This window comes from Megalops cyprinoides, chromosome 9 (genome assembly GCF_013368585.1).
Source record: "Megalops cyprinoides isolate fMegCyp1 chromosome 9, fMegCyp1.pri, whole genome shotgun sequence".
Classification (NCBI taxonomy): Eukaryota; Metazoa; Chordata; class Actinopteri; order Elopiformes; family Megalopidae; genus Megalops; species Megalops cyprinoides.
In genome coordinates, this window is record NC_050591.1 from 7,949,699 (window position 1) to 7,965,238 (window position 15,540).

Here is a 15,540-nt window from a genome sequence, read left to right on the forward strand (position 1 = left end):
TGACATTTTCATGGTCATCATGCGCTGAATTCTTACGCTATGTGCTATCTGTTGAGCTCAGTTAGTAATTGTTCTGTTCTACATTATACCACAAGGTGGTGCTGTGAGATAGTGCACGTTAGGAAAGAAGGAAAAAGTGACTTGGCTGTTGTTGCGGTTGTTGCTTTGCACCGGATGCCTGGTGGAGGGAGCCTGTGCCTAGTTTCTTTTATTAAAATCTGTAACCACCTACCGGCGTTGTTTTACTTCTAAACACTACACTATCTCTTGCTGAAAAATATACAATCCATTTTTATACCGTTGCAATAACCTTAGCCAATAAATAAAAACAATAAACATAGATTGCAGCAAAATATAATATAATTATATATATAATGTGTGTGTGTGTGTGTGTGTGTGTGTGTGTGTGTGTGTGTGTGTGTGTGTGTGTGATTTGTATTAAAATAAAGTGGCGTGCAGATAATACATTCAGTCTCTCCGCACTGTGAAGTCCGAAAACACAGTTATCCATCAAGCTGTTGATGAGAGTTTCTTCACGCAAAATAGATTTGGGCCTTAAATTTCAATTAAGGGCCTTTATCATACGGGCGTGGCGAAGGTGGATCATTTTTGACCCGAAGGACAAGGGGAGTATACAGACGGATATCAGTAGCTACTAGAGTAATCGCGGCAGAGTGGTGTTGTGGTAAGGAGCAGGACTCGCAACCAAAATGTCGTTGATGTGAATCCCACCGGGGCACTCCTGTTGTACCCTTGGGCGAGGTACTTAACCCACGGCTACCTTAGTACATAAAACTGTACGCCGCTCTGTATAAGAGCTTCTGCAAGATGACAAGAGTGTATGTCATGTTGCGACCTGATTTCGACCATGGGCAACGCCGAAAGATTGCAAGAACTTTTTCCTTGTGCAAGCACAATGAAATTGCAAGTGTGTCAGCCTACAACGTTACGTTCATATTCAAGTTTTCACTTATATTTTACAAAAAAAAAAAAAAAAAAAAAAAAAAACGAAAAAGCAATATAAAATATCGTCAATTAAAGAAAAAGTTACAGAATCTAAACAAGTACGAAATTTGAAATTTAAACAGTATAACGTATAAAAATACAATTAACGATAAAATACAACCAACAAACAAGGGTGCAAAGGCGCCAGCAACATAGGTGCAGTAGAGGTTCGGTGTAAATATTGCACTTATTCCAAGTAGTAAATAAATAATATAAATATAGATATTGCACGTGCTCCAGTGAGGGCAGTACATCAGTCTTGTTAGCCTGATGAGATATTTGAGTTCAGTAGTGTTACAGCTTTTGCGTAGAAACTGCTTTTCAGTCTATTTGTGCGTGTGCGGATTGCTCTGAATCGCCTGTCTGATGGGAGGAGCTTAAACAGATGGTGTCCAGGGTGTGTAATGTCCTTTATGATGTTCTTAGCACTCCTCACGCAGCGAGTGCTGTGAAGATGTTCTAGTGATGGCAACTCCATGCCAGCAACGTCTTGTGCTGTTTTCAACACGCTGCAGGGCCTTTTTTTATCAGCTTTGGTGCAGCTGCTGTACCAGGCTGTCATGCAGTTTGTTAGGATGCTCTCTGTGGTGCATCTATAAAAGCTGACAATCAGCTTTTGGGGGAGGTTCGTGGTTGCCCACCACTGCTGAGGTGTTGTCAGCCCAGGAGAGGTCCTCTGTGGTGGTGACTCCCAAGAACTTGAAGCTGGGGACTATGTGTGGTCTAGGCAGTCAGAAAAAAGAAATAAAAAATAGTTCGTGCTTTATGCCAAAAAAAGGTTTGAGAACCCCCGATAACATACGCGGGCACGAAGACAGAGAGGCAGATGACGGTAGTGATCAAAATCTCACCCAAGGGCAGCGAAGAGGATACACGGTTTGACGTGTGCTTTAACTGGCACAACAGGAGTACGATTTAAAACTCACGCCCGGTTACGAAAGGACTGGCATTGTCTTTTCGAGCTGCGCATGGGTCTTGCGTGAATGGATGAACACGATGTCAAAGTGCAGTAAATGTTTTAGCCGCTTAAAGTGTGAAAATCTGCACGAAAAGCAGTGTGAGGGGTTGTGTCTCCCCGCTAAGTGGATGGGTTTTGGGCACGTCGCACTAAAATATAGCAGAATTCCGCAACACGGATGGGGTGTGATGCGAGCGGAAAGGCTTTCCGTCAGTGTCCCGTGCTATTTTCACCTGTACAACAGTTGCGGGGTTGATTTTTGACTGTTTTGCACGAAGAGAAAACACAAGCGGACGGAGGTGTCGGGAGCAACGAATCGTTGACAAGGGGATTGAGTCTACACGGTTCTCATGCGATGTTTAAGACCAACCCCCTGCTTGGCGAGCAGCACTGAATCAGACTGTGCTACAGGCTGTGCGTTTGCTAGACGAGAGAACCGAACGGAGAAGAGTATGGCTGAAGTCGCACCCGCTCCCGCCGCCCCCGCGCCGGCCAAGGCTCCCAAAAAGAAAGCAGCAAGCAAGCCCAAGAAACCGGGCCCTAGCGTTGGAGAATTGATCGTCAAGGCCGTGTCCGCCTCCAAGGAGAGGAGCGGAGTGTCCCTCGCCGCCCTGAAGAAAGCTCTGGCGGCTGGCGGTTACGATGTGGAGAAGAACAACTCCCGCGTCAAGATGGCACTGAAGAGCCTGGTAATCAAGGGCACCCTGCTGCAGACTAAAGGAACCGGCGCATCTGGCTCTTTCAAGCTCAACAAAAAGCAAGCCGAGGCTGCGAAAAAGAAGCCCGCTAAGAAAGCAGCTCCTAAAGCGAAGAAGCCGGCCGCCAAGAAACCCGCTGCTGCCAAGAAGCCCAAGAAGGCAGCGGCAAAGAAGCCCACCGCGGCCAAGAAGTCACCGAAGAAGGCGAAAAAGCCCGCTGCGCCCAAAAAGGCCACGAAGAGCCCCAAGAAAGCTAAGAAGCCGGCTGCAGCTAAGAAGGCGACCAAGAGTCCCAAGAAAGCCAAGGCTGCTAAGCCCAAGGTGGCCAAACCCAAGACCACCAAAGCCAAGAAAGCAGCTCCCAAGAAAAAGTGAACACAAAGTTCATTTCTCGCACACCAAAGGCTCTTTTAAGAGCCACCCAAACACTTCGTGAAAGCTCAAACACTCTTTACTTTGCTTGTATGCCTGCAGTTGCGACTGTGCTGTATACACGTGAATACACGTGCAGCTCCCTTAAAGACACACTCTGGCTGCATATGCAGATGTCAAATAGAAATGAGCTCGTTCTTGTTCAGACCTTCGTGCGCAGTAACATGCTCACGCTCTACCTAGCGTCCCAGTAGCAGCAATTATTGAATCGTGTTAATTAGTAGCAGTATGGATTCCACGAGTGGGAAATAAGATTTATCACTGTACACCACAAGTAATTCACAAACACTTGGGAAATAAACAGTACAGACGAGCAACACAGACTACTTAAAAGGAAAAAACCTACTAACGCATCAAGAATTTGTCACATGCACAGTTATAACATTATACAACTTGAAATGTACAACCGGTCCAACTCCATAGACTGTGCAAAGTAGCAGAGATGAAAATAGAATAGATAAAAGGAGAAAAGTGTGTACAATAATGATAAAAAATAGAAAGTAAAAATATGTACAAAAAGGAATAAGAATAATAAAAATAAAGTATCGCACCTTTATGTGTTTACGATTAGTGTGATATATTCAATAAGCGAGTGATGTAACTATACATATCTTTATTCATGTCGGCTGTGCGTTTGCATATGAGGAATGGATCAGTGTGAAGACTGTTGTACGGATACATTTTAGTGACGTTGAATTCTCCACCGGTAACATTGTAAAAGTTGAACGCCCGCGCAAAAGGCCTGTTTAGATTTGATTGGATGAAATCCCATGGAAGCCTTATCCAATGAATGCGTTTCTTGTAGCTAAAAACGAGGCTCGCGAGGGTTGGTTGTGTCATTTCATTTGACAGTCGTCGAGTAAGCGCAGAAAGGCCAAACATGAGTGGAAGAGGTAAAACCGGTGGCAAAGCCAGGGCTAAGGCCAAGACTCGTTCATCCAGGGCTGGACTCCAGTTCCCGGTCGGTCGCGTTCACAGACTGCTCCGCAAAGGAAACTACGCTGAGCGCGTCGGCGCTGGTGCCCCGGTCTATTTGGCCGCCGTGCTTGAGTATCTTACGGCTGAGATCCTTGAGCTAGCTGGCAATGCTGCTCGGGACAACAAGAAGACCCGTATCATTCCCCGTCACCTGCAGCTTGCAGTGCGTAACGATGAGGAGCTGAACAAACTCCTGGGCGGTGTCACTATCGCTCAGGGCGGAGTTCTGCCTAACATCCAGGCTGTGCTGCTGCCCAAGAAGACCGAGAAGGCCGTCAAGGGCAAGTAATTGCTGCCGCGACCACCACTGCCCCAGTAACCCAAAGGCTCTTTTAAGAGCCACCCACTGGTGTCTTTAAAATGCGCAAAACTGGTCTCTACTCGAGTGTACCTGGGGTCAACGTTAAGGCCGTTGCCACGTATTGAATACATTTCAACGGCATCACGCACATTTCAGCGACTCTCCAAAATGTGTACGACTGCGTACACATACAAAGTGTACTTGATCATCCGGGTTGATCTTGTCTCGTGATCAGGCGGAACTGTAGCGGCATTATCTAGCAACTCGAATGACTCGATAGCTTGTGAAATATTGTGACCTATCCGAGTCTTTTGAGCGGCTCTTTGGTGCGAGACTCTGGTCTTCGAGTGATTGATTTTCGCCTTCAAAGGGCGGTTACGTTGTAAAGCACATATACACAATGATATTAGGTCTGGCAATACGAGGAGTAGTATGTAATATTTCGCAGATACTTAGTAATCCCCGCCCCCTAAAAGAACGATGAGCCGCTCTATTGAACGGCTCTCGGAAAGGAACGGAGCCAAAAGAGCTGTTATTCCCATCACTATTGTGAACGAGTATGACAGGGAGAACAGCAAAATTGGAACAAAGGCCTTTGTGCGCGAGGAAGGTTTGCTAGGAGATTAGGAAAGAAGGCGGGAGCAGAGAGATGTTTGAATTTTAGGCGGCAGAGACGCAACGACCCAATGGCCAGAGACAACGAACTGAGGTGCGGACCAATGACAGCGCTGTATAAGCTCATCCAATCAGCCTTTGCCTGCTATGCCTTATAAACATGTGCTGAGGGTATCGTTGTTACTTTTCTGTCAAGAGAGAAGCAAGTATTTCGTTGCGATGGCTAGAACCAAGCAGACTGCCCGTAAATCTACTGGTGGCAAAGCCCCCAGGAAGCAGCTCGCCACTAAGGCTGCTCGTAAGAGCGCGCCTGCAACAGGCGGTGTGAAGAAGCCTCACCGTTACAGGCCTGGCACAGTGGCTCTGAGAGAAATCCGCCGTTACCAGAAGTCGACCGAGCTTCTGATTCGCAAGCTGCCCTTCCAGCGGCTGGTGAGAGAAATTGCCCAGGATTTCAAGACCGACCTGCGTTTCCAGAGCTCTGCCGTCATGGCTCTGCAGGAAGCCAGCGAGGCCTATCTGGTTGGCTTGTTTGAGGACACCAATCTGTGTGCCATCCACGCCAAGAGGGTGACCATCATGCCCAAGGACATCCAGCTGGCCCGCCGCATCCGAGGAGAGCGCGCTTAAAATGCGCCAGTACACTGTCTAAACCGAGTATCCAACGGCTCTTTTAAGAGCCACATAAGTGTGTCTTAGAAGTGCAGATCTCTATTCGCTTTCCTCGCATGTGAGCACGCTCTAATGACGTCAAATGGCGATCAAAAACATTGCACGGGTCTCTAGTCGCATCTAGTGCAAGTCCCTTTTTAAAAGCTTTTGTGTGAATATGACGTGCTGTGCTTTTGCTGCATAACATGACAACAGCTGACGCTGAATTAAGTCCAGTAAAGACTGGGTACCGCTTCCTTTTACTTCCTTTTACTATATCAACGCATCTGTGTTCCAGAGCAGGCTGGCCATCGCTGTCCTTGCGCAGGCTCCGTCAAAGGTTTTATTTATCCACTTGGAGACTCATCTGCTTTGTCGCTCTGAGAGCATTTCTGAATTACAATTCGCAGCACTCAGCTTCAGAAATCGCATAGCTGGTCTTCATCAGGCCAGCTGTAGTTATTCTGAAATTTACAAGATCCTAAAGGCAGAGAAAATCCCTATTTCTCTATCAGCTATTAAGAGAATAGGTCAACGCTTTGAAACAGCAGGTGATGATGCCAGAAAGGATCTGGAGGGCCCAAAGTCACGTCATGCAGGGATGACCACCTGCTGAAATTTACAGTTCTCAAAGACAGGAAAAAAACTGTCAGAAGAATTCAAGACCTCAGACAACAAGAATTTTTCGAGAACAACAGGTTTCGTGTCTATAAGATGTGTTAAAAAGCCATTGCTGTCTGAGAAAAACATCAAAAACAGTTTTTGGTAGAATATGGAAAGTTTGATTCAGAGTGGTTCAGCAGAGTTGTATATGGTGAGGCGTCTTCAAAGACCTGCTGCAAAATACAATATGTGCATCTCTACCACAGTGTAATGATGTGGGGAACCTTTTCAGCTGCTGGTACTGGTGAACCGCTTCACTGTGAAAAATCAATTAATGCTTTGGAGTACAGGAGAAAGACTTGCTTGTTTTCTTGCTTGCTGAGGAACAATCAGACATTATTTTTCAACAAGACAATGCTCTTGCCCACACTGCAAAGACCACCAAGAAGTGGCTTGAGAACAAGTCCATCAGGCTCATGTTTTGGCCCGGCCACAGTCCAGATTTGAACCCTATAGAGAATATTTGGTCTCACATTAAACAAAAACTAGCCGGGAAATGTTTTTCAACTACTCATCAACTGTTTGAAGCCATCAATGCTGAGTGGAACAATATTGACTCTTCCTTCTGTAAAACGCTGTCTGCAAGTTTACCCTCAAGGCTTCAACATTTAAAGAAATCACAGGGGAAAGCTATCCCATACTAAGTTACTTTATCTAGTTGTTTAATTCTTGCTAGTTTCCTAAAAAGTCGTTTGTTATTAAGACCATTAAAAACTTAATGTTTTGCCATTCTGGGCTTGGCCCATTTTTTTTTTTTTTTTTGCCCGGGAGTGTATCTATACAGCCGCATGCGGCGATTACGGGGTCCAAGCAGATCAGCCGAAAATTGAATGGGTGATGGCTGCCGTTATTACTTGTCCTTGAAGACTTTATCAAGACCTTTGAGAAAGATGCAGCATACAAAATATTAACTTAGGTAGGGAATTGGTTTCGGAGGTATGGCCATTTCTTTGCTATAGTGCCACCCATTCATGGATTTACAACAAACTTGATCACCTTAAGCCATAGTACCCATGTGTTTCAATTCAATTCATTTTTATTTGTATAGCGCTTTTTACAACACAAGTTGTCACAAAGCAGCTTTACATTGTTCCCAGGCCTGAGACCCCCTGAGAGCAAGCCTAAGGCAACAGTGGCAAGGATAAACTCCCTATCAGGAAGAAACCTTGAGCAGAACCTGGCTCAGAGGGGGAGCCCATCTGCTTCTGGCCGGCACTGGCCAGATAGAGTTAAAGACAAGTTATACAATGTACTTTAAGACATTTAAGATTGATCTGTTATTGTTCCTGTGCAGATAAAAGCCCTCCCCAACTAATTTAAACAACCACCGCATTATAGCCCTTCACATCAGAAATAATGAAGTGCTTTGAGAGGATGATGAAGGACTACATCTGCTCCTCTCTGCCATGCACTCTGGACCCCCTCAATTCGCCTACTGCCCCAAACGCTCCACTGATGAAACAGTCACTCACATACTGCACACAGGTACACAAAGGTACTCTAAACACGCTATTAACCTAATCATCTCAATCAACGAATTAACTCTAAACACCTGCAAAAGATTCCTGAGGCTTTTAAAGACTCCCAGCCTGATTCATTACTCAAAACCGCAATCATGGGTAAGACTGCCGACCTGACTGCTGTCCAGAAGGCCATCATTGACACCCTCAAGCAAGAGGGTAAGACACAGAAAGAAATCTCTGATCGAATAGGCTGTTCCCAGAGTGCTGTATCAAGGCACCTCAGTGGGACGTCTGTGGGAAGGAAAAAGTGTGGCAGAAAACGCTGCACAACCAGAAGAGGTGACCGGACCCTGAGGAAGATTGTGGAGAAGGGCCGATTCCAGACCTTGGGGGAGCTGTGGAAGCAGTGGACTGAGTCTGGAGTAGAAACATCCAGAGCCACCGTGCACAGGCGTGTGCAGGAAATGGGCTACAGGTGCCGCATTCCCCAGGTCAAGCCACTTTTGAACCAGAAACAGCGGCAGAAGCGCCTGACCTGGGCTACAGAGAAGCAGCACTGGACTGTTGCTCAGTGGTCCAAAGTACTTTTTTCGGATGAAAGCAAATTTTGCATGTCATTCGGAAATCAAGGTGCCAGAGTCTGGAGGAAGACTGGTGAGAAGGAAATGCCAAAATGCCTGAAGTCCAGTGTCAAGTACCCACAGTCAGTGATGCTCTGGGGTGCCATGTCAGCTGCTGGTGTTGGTCCACTGTGTTTTATCAAGGGCAGGGTCAATGCAGCTAGTTATCAGGAGATTTTGGAGCACTTCATGCTTCCATCTGCTGAAAAGCTTTATGGAGATGAAGATTTCATTTTTCAGCACGACCTGGCACCTGCTCACAGTGCCAAAACCACTGGTAAATGGTTTACTGACCATGGTATTACTGTGCTCAACTGGCCTGCCAACTCTCCTGACCTGAACCCCATCGAGAATCTGTGGGATATTGTGAAGAGGAAGTTGAGACACCAGACCCAACACTGTGGATGAGCTTAAGGCCGCTATCGAAGCATCCTGGGCCTCCATAACACCTCAGCAGTGCCACCGGCTGATTGCCTCCATGCCACGCCGCATTGAAGCAGTCATTTCTGCAAAAGGATTCCTGACCAAGTATTGAGTGCATAACTGAACATAATTATTTGAAGGTTGACTTTTTTTGTATTAAAAACACTTTTTTTTTTATTGGTCGGATGACATATGCTAATTTTTTGAGATAGGGATTTTTGGTTTTTCTTTACTTTTTTGCCAAAATCATCAATATTAAAACAATAAAAGGCTTGAACTACTTCAGTTGTGTGTAATGAATCTAAAATATATGAAAGTCTAATGTTTATCATTACATAACAGAAAATAGTGAACTTTATCACAATATGCTAATTTTTTGAGAAGGACCTGTGTGTATATATATATATATATATATATATATATATACACACTTCTGACCTAGCTATCTTTATAGTATGCCTTCCTTAGTTATGTTCTTTATATTTTCCTTCTATTGTGAGTTTTGCAGTCTGCCCTGCTACCAACCATCATTTCACTGCTTAGTGTACATTGTACCTTGGCATGTGACAAATAAAACTTTGAACATGTAGCCATCTGGAATGTAGCAAAGTATAGTTTTTGACTGGGGGAGTGGTGGAAAGTGAGTTTGCCATGTAATTTTCATACAGATTGCTATTTGACAAATCCAAAACAATCCTGCAAAGTTTCATGATAATAAGTCATAGTTAAGTCAGTTTAAGTGCTGCTGAAATTTGATACGTTTATGGGTGCCATGTTGTTTGACCTATCAACTTGTCCTTATAGAATTTATTAGGACATTTAACCAAGACACAGGATGCAAAATTTGAACTTGATAGCGTTATGACCGTTTGTTTGCTATAGCGCCACCTATGGATGGATTTACACCAAATTTGGTAGGCTTGAGTCTAATGGTCTGTAGATGAGGGATCTGAAGTTTGGTTATGTTTGGACATTGCATTCAGGAGTTATAGCTCATTATATCAATAGAGGCCACCCCCACCAATTTCATTAGCTTACTGTGGTGTCATCTTTTAACAAGTGCAAATTGGACAAACCGTCTATAACCTGAGTAATAAAACAAAAATAAAATAAAAAAAACAGGGAATAAGGCCCATGCTAAGGTGTCCAATTAAGACCTTCCACATCTTTGATGTGGAAGAACACAGAACAGAACACTTTTAACACCTTTGTCACATCGGCTGGCACCCAAGCAATACAGCCCATGGAAATGGGTTTTACATGATACTAGCTAAATCTATGGCCTCCTTATCAACTGAATTTCATTAAGGCAAACAGAGCATAAATGAAATGGTACACTAGTCCAACCCAGAGAAGTATGAGCAATAACGGACTGCTTCTCCCAGTTACCTCATAGTCTTGTTGTGCATGATTTGTTGCCACAGCAACTGACTGCGTTTTAATTACTTCATATTGGAGTTTAGTCGTTTGATATTGTGACACAACAAGGGGAGAGGTGATGTAAGGCCAGTGCTTCCCCCACTAGTGGCTCCACCCCTTCCCCACCTCACATTATGTCCAGTGGACACACCTGGCAGGCATTTGCGTTCATCAGGCCCTACTAAGAGGGAGCCGGCTCCGCTGTGCCAGGTGTAGGAGTGAGGAGGTTTGCTGTTGTGGCCAGTGGAAGCATCACATATAGTAGAAACAAAATTAGGCTATGGCCTTGTTTTGAAAGGGACCTGGATTGTGTTTCCAAGTATGAACATTAAGTGACTGCTTCTACCAGTTACCTCGTAGTCTTGTTGTGCATGCTTTTGCACCATATTGCCACAGCAATTCACTGTGTCACAAACGCCATATTGGAGTTTAGTCGTTCGATATTTGATTTATTTCTGGACAGTGGCACTACATACAGTACGAACCATGCGCTCAGCTTTAACAAAGTACGGCAGCTTGTAGCATTTGAAGCCTTCGATTTGCCAGACTGATTACAGTCGGTTTTCTTTCTTGCTTTTGAACGGAACCTCCAAACGTAACTGATACTGGTGCGGAGACTGCCACCGTGCCACGGTAATTGTTGCCATGCTAAGGATTTTGTCAGAGCACGGACGTGCTGTTAAAGCCTCCCTGAATGGACGGAGGGAGGTAGGGCGGGCTCTAACTCGAACCCGCTTTTCTTTGAGCAGAGGCTTCAATCAGGTCGTCTTCGGGTGAGTATATGTGGGTACATAGACGCAGAGTCATTACGTCTGTTCGTAGCTCTTGTAGCGATGTCTGGCCGCGGAAAGGGAGGTAAAGGTTTGGGGAAAGGAGGCGCTAAGCGTCACCGTAAGGTTCTTCGCGATAATATCCAGGGTATCACCAAGCCAGCAATTCGTCGCTTGGCTCGCCGAGGTGGTGTTAAGCGTATTTCTGGTCTGATTTATGAGGAGACGCGCGGTGTGCTGAAAGTCTTCTTGGAGAACGTTATTCGTGATGCCGTCACCTACACCGAGCATGCTAAGAGGAAGACCGTCACTGCCATGGATGTGGTGTACGCTCTGAAGCGTCAGGGTCGCACTCTGTACGGCTTCGGAGGCTAAGCGTCTGCACGGAATCCTAAAGTGAAAAGCAACCCAAAGGCTCTTTTAAGAGCCGCCCACTTTTCCCATTTGAAAGAGTCTCAGACGTTCCACGCTCAACGACACAGTTGTAACATTGTTGTGCTTGTGTGCTGCTCCTTTCCGAGGCCGTAACCAAATGTTAGCCCTTAGCTGACTGCCGGTAACACCTTGCGCCGTCGAAGGCGACGGGTGACTTTCTATAATAAGACCTGTAGGCTAAGCACTCGAACGGGGAGCTGGGAGTCGCCTATAAACTGGGACACAGACCAATAAATATTACAAATGATGGTGGTTCTATCGTGTATGGAAAAACGACGCTTTCTGAGAGCCGTGTTGAGTACGTAAGGTGCGAAAACATGTCAGAGGAGACCAAGGACAGCGCATGGCTGATATCAGTACGAAGACTGCCGAGAAGAGCTGCTATTGACTCGTCTGGTTTAAATGTATGTCAAATGCGTTAAAATGTGTCCCATTACCTGACTGACCTTAGAGCATTTTATTTCCGAATGTGATAGGTCAGTCGCCTGATATAGTAAACTGGACAGTAAGAACGGAAGACCACTGACTTGGAATGTTTCATTGTAATTATAGTAGACCTAGCTAGTATCTGAGGTAGAAAAAGAAAAACGTTGAGTCTCAAATGCCTGTTGGATATCATAGCTCGGCGTGCATAAGATGTTTATAGATGTTTTAGATATACATAGTCTAAACCTTCTCGCAGAAAAAAGAAAAATAGCTACAAAAGAAAAAAGGCGCAAACGTGGGAGTCGCTCGGTAAAGTCCTTTGTTTTGATAGACGGCTAACGTTTAGGCATGTGGTGTTCCCGCCAATCGAATTTGAATGTCATCCGAGTGGGAGGAATCTGCCAATGAGATCCAGCGATAACTGGCTGGGCAGAGATCGTGGCAAAAATTTGCATACCTTCTTTATATAGCTCAAGCATGAGGCGTGAGCGTTTTCATTCGTGTCTGTAAAGAAGCGAGCATCATGCCTGAACCAGCCAAGTCTGCTCCCAAGAAGGGATCGAAGAAAGCCGTCACCAAGACGGCCGGTAAGGGCGGTAAGAAGCGTAGAAAGTCCAGGAAGGAGAGCTACGCGATCTACGTGTACAAGGTGTTGAAACAAGTGCATCCTGACACTGGCATCTCTTCAAAGGCTATGGGCATCATGAATTCCTTCGTCAACGATATCTTCGAGCGCATCGCCGGTGAGTCGTCTCGTTTGGCTCACTACAACAAGCGCTCCACCATCACCTCCAGGGAGATCCAGACTGCCGTGCGCCTGCTCTTGCCCGGTGAGCTAGCCAAACACGCCGTATCCGAGGGCACCAAGGCCGTCACCAAGTACACCAGCTCCAAGTAAAACGACGTGGTGACACGTCCAACCCAAAGGCTCTTTTCAGAGCCACCCACTGTTTCGGATAAAAGGCGAAAACCACCCCCTTGGTCCACTTTGTTGGATCGTGAATGAGTGAGTAGAAAGACCCTAGGCATAAACGGGGCCATGCTGCAGCTGCCCTCTGTCTTCGACAGGCTCCAGGCTGTATTAGGGCTGGGATTCACGTGACGGAGCACCGTGAAACACTGAACGAAGTTGAGCTCACCGGTGCGCATAGTTGCCACGAACGACTACACCAGCACCGCATGCATTTCCGCAGCCAGAGGCTTCATGTCCCCAAAACGGCGATCAATGATCACCAGGTTTGTCTGACATCTCACATGTCATAAACACTCTCCTATCAAAGCCATACTCATAGGGTTTTGTTTTTTTTTTTTTTTTTTTACAGGCGGAAGTGTTTGACAAGAGATGTCCAACAGAAATCCACAGAAAGACAATGTTTGCCACCCTTTTGATGGTCTGTTCCATTCCATACTGTTTAACATTTTAAAACTTTCTATTTTTACTATTTTCTATATGTGTACATACATATATTGCAAAATGAGACATGTAAGCTACAGTGTTTCTCAATTCTGGTCCTGGGGACCCCCTGCCCTGCATGTTTTAGATGTTTCCCTGCTCCAACACACCTGATTGATGAACATGCAGGGCAGGGGCTAGGACACCATTCAGTAGAAAAGGGTCAACAACAGTAAATAGTGTACATTGAAGGAACTTTATTTAAAAATCAGACCGAGCTCTTTTTTAAAGAATGCTCATCATTGCCTCTCGTATCTGTTCTGTGCTACCTGTCTGTGGTGCATGAAAAACCTCTGTGTCAGGCTCTTGTGGGAGGTCAGTAGCAGCATCAATGTCCCACTCAGGCAAAAAGGTCTCTTTGTTTATCTCACAAACATTGTGCAGTATGCAGCAAGCAGTAACAATGTCCGGCATTATAGAAATGTCCACATCATTGCGCTTGGCAAGGCACCTCCAACGACCCTTCAAACGTCCAAATGCATTTTCAACCACCATTCGAGCAGAGCTTAAATGGTAGTTGAAGGTGTTCTGTTCGGGAGTTAGGTGGTGATGGGTGAACCCTTTCATTAGCCACTTCTTCAGAGGGTAAGCTGCGTCTCCGACGAGATGGATGGGTACCTCCACACCATCTACAGTCATGGATTTCTGTGCAAAAAAATATAGTACAGATAGATTTGTTCTAGGTTAGATTGTTACCTACTATACTGAGGTGCTTGTTGGAAAAAAACACACACACATACATACAAACACACACACGTGGTGGACCTACATACATAGCCATTCACAAGATATGTGTTTTTGCAGGACTGCAGTTTAGGAAATGGAACACTGTCATTGTTGATACGTACCTCACAGGGAAACAAGTAACCATTTTGTTCTTCAGCCATCTTGAAGATAGGAGAGTTGCGAAGCACTCTTGCATCATGTGTTCTACCAGGACACCCCACGTATATATCTGTGAAGCTGAACAAAAGAAACCACCATGAACAAAACATACCACATTCCAGCAGTTAATATTTAGCTACAATTATAACAGAGCTAACATTCAATACGTATTATATAAATAATAATAATTCTTACCAGAAATTGTGGTCTACAACCCCTTGCAGTACAATGGAATACCATCCTTTCCGATTGTAATAAGAAGCTGGATCATCCCTCGGAGCAATAACGGAAATGTGGCTTCCGTCGATGGCACCTGCACACATAGGATAACCTCGCTCTGCAAATCCATCTAAGGTCTTCTGAAGTTGTTCCCCTTTCGGCAGGCAAATGAAACGCTTGAGTAGGTTGTCCTTTAGAGCAGATGTAACTTCACGCACTAGGCCACATACAGTGGACAGTCCTACACCAAAGAGACAGCTTATTGTTCTGTACTCGCTCGGTGTGGCATACCACCAAAGAACAATGGCCAGTCTCCGACGCGGTTCAAGTGGTTTTCGCCACCGTGTAATCTTTCGTGTTAGGGCGGGTTTCACCAGACGTAACACATACTCAAACGTACACCGGGACATGCGAAAATGACGTCTCCACTGCACATCGTCAAAGTTCTGCAAAACATCTGCCCAGAATATTTCCCCGCTCGGTCTCTCACGCTTCCATATGGCCTTCTCACGCTGCTGCTGGACACAGAGCCAAAACGCAGCAGCTTTCTTTCTCCGGTGGGATCTGCGTGCACGGAATGTAGCTGCTTCATACTCCTTTCTGCTTGCCTGTATAGTGCTTTCCTCTCTTTCGTTGATATTGCGGATACGTCCAAATACATGTAGTATTGATTTCAACACAAAAACAGTCATCTGTACGGATGTGTCGGCAGCCTCGTCCGCCATCTTCGATGTGCTGTAAACAAAACACTGTGAATTCCGCAGCGTACGTTTTGCGTCATGTCCTGCGTCCTGCACGCTCTACGTAGTGATGGGAATCCCAGCTCTTTTTAGTGAGCCAGATCATTTGGCTCAGTTCAACGATGAGTACCACTTCTGGCTTTTATAATTCACCCACATTTAGCAATGTTTTGACCTATGATTGGTATGTGTGCATGTATATCACTTAAATTATTCAACGTAATTATACTAAACTTTATAATTTCCAGAATACCATTATTTTACATTATGTTTGGTTTTTTTGGAAAAAAACAACTCTTTTTTTATATTTTTTAGGTGTCGCGATTTTACGTAATTTAATAATAGTAATTCGTTTCTTTGTGTAGATTCTCACTCCACCAGTCATT

The 15,540-nt window shown here is 45.2% G+C and overlaps 5 protein-coding genes across 6 annotated transcripts; 4 read left to right on the plus strand and 1 right to left on the minus strand.

The window, feature by feature from the left end:
* The first annotated feature begins 2,415 nt into the window (after window positions 1-2,415).
* Window positions 2,416-3,036, plus strand: LOC118783112 (histone H1-like). Its single transcript, XM_036536818.1, has one exon. It carries the CDS (start codon window positions 2,416-2,418, stop codon window positions 3,034-3,036), a length of 621 nt encoding a protein of 206 aa, XP_036392711.1.
* Window positions 3,037-3,973: 937 nt separating this feature from the next.
* On the plus strand, window positions 3,974-4,360 carry LOC118783118 (histone H2A-like). The gene has a single exon (XM_036536824.1). It carries the CDS (start codon window positions 3,974-3,976, stop codon window positions 4,358-4,360), a length of 387 nt encoding a protein of 128 aa, XP_036392717.1.
* An 846-nt stretch (window positions 4,361-5,206) lies between these two features.
* On the plus strand, window positions 5,207-11,371 carry LOC118783110 (histone H3). 2 transcript variants are annotated; one of them, XM_036536815.1, is made up of 2 exons: window positions 5,207-5,537; window positions 11,049-11,371. In XM_036536815.1, exons 1-2 carry the CDS (start codon window positions 5,207-5,209, stop codon window positions 11,369-11,371), a joined length of 654 nt encoding a protein of 217 aa, XP_036392708.1. The 2 variants fall into 2 exon arrangements, with proteins under 2 accessions (XP_036392708.1, XP_036392709.1); XM_036536816.1 differs by lacking the exon at window positions 11,049-11,371 and having other exon boundaries at window positions 5,207-5,617.
* A 1,009-nt stretch (window positions 11,372-12,380) lies between these two features.
* On the plus strand, window positions 12,381-12,825 carry LOC118783120 (histone H2B). The gene has a single exon (XM_036536826.1). The coding sequence runs from the start codon at window positions 12,381-12,383 to the stop codon at window positions 12,753-12,755; it is 375 nt and encodes a 124-aa protein (XP_036392719.1). The 3' UTR covers window positions 12,756-12,825.
* Window positions 12,826-13,513: 688 nt separating this feature from the next.
* On the minus strand, window positions 13,514-15,145 carry LOC118783108 (protein ANTAGONIST OF LIKE HETEROCHROMATIN PROTEIN 1-like). The gene is made up of 3 exons (XM_036536812.1): window positions 14,391-15,145; window positions 14,159-14,273; window positions 13,514-13,955 (listed from the first exon to the last, which is right to left on the minus strand). Exons 1-3 carry the CDS (start codon window positions 15,137-15,139, stop codon window positions 13,536-13,538), a joined length of 1,284 nt encoding a protein of 427 aa, XP_036392705.1. The 5' UTR covers window positions 15,140-15,145; the 3' UTR covers window positions 13,514-13,535.
* Window positions 15,146-15,540: the final 395 nt, after the last annotated feature.

Coding starts and splice junctions, on each gene's coding strand:
- LOC118783120 (XM_036536826.1), top strand. CDS start 12,381: ATGCCTGAACCAGCCAAGTCTGCTCCCAAGAAGGGATCGAAGAAAGCC.
- LOC118783110 (XM_036536815.1), top strand. CDS start 5,207: ATGGCTAGAACCAAGCAGACTGCCCGTAAATCTACTGGTGGCAAAGCC. Junction 5,538..11,048: donor GTTTGAGGACACCAATCTGT/GTGCCATCCACG, acceptor GTCTGTTCGTAG/CTCTTGTAGCGATGTCTGGC.
- LOC118783118 (XM_036536824.1), top strand. CDS start 3,974: ATGAGTGGAAGAGGTAAAACCGGTGGCAAAGCCAGGGCTAAGGCCAAG.
- LOC118783108 (XM_036536812.1), bottom strand. CDS start 15,139: ATGGCGGACGAGGCTGCCGACACATCCGTACAGATGACTGTTTTTGTG. Junction 14,274..14,390: donor GTTGTAGACCACAATTTCTG/GTAAGAATTATT, acceptor TCTTTTGTTCAG/CTTCACAGATATATACGTGG. Junction 13,956..14,158: donor GTTACTTGTTTCCCTGTGAG/GTACGTATCAAC, acceptor TTTTTTGCACAG/AAATCCATGACTGTAGATGG.
- LOC118783112 (XM_036536818.1), top strand. CDS start 2,416: ATGGCTGAAGTCGCACCCGCTCCCGCCGCCCCCGCGCCGGCCAAGGCT.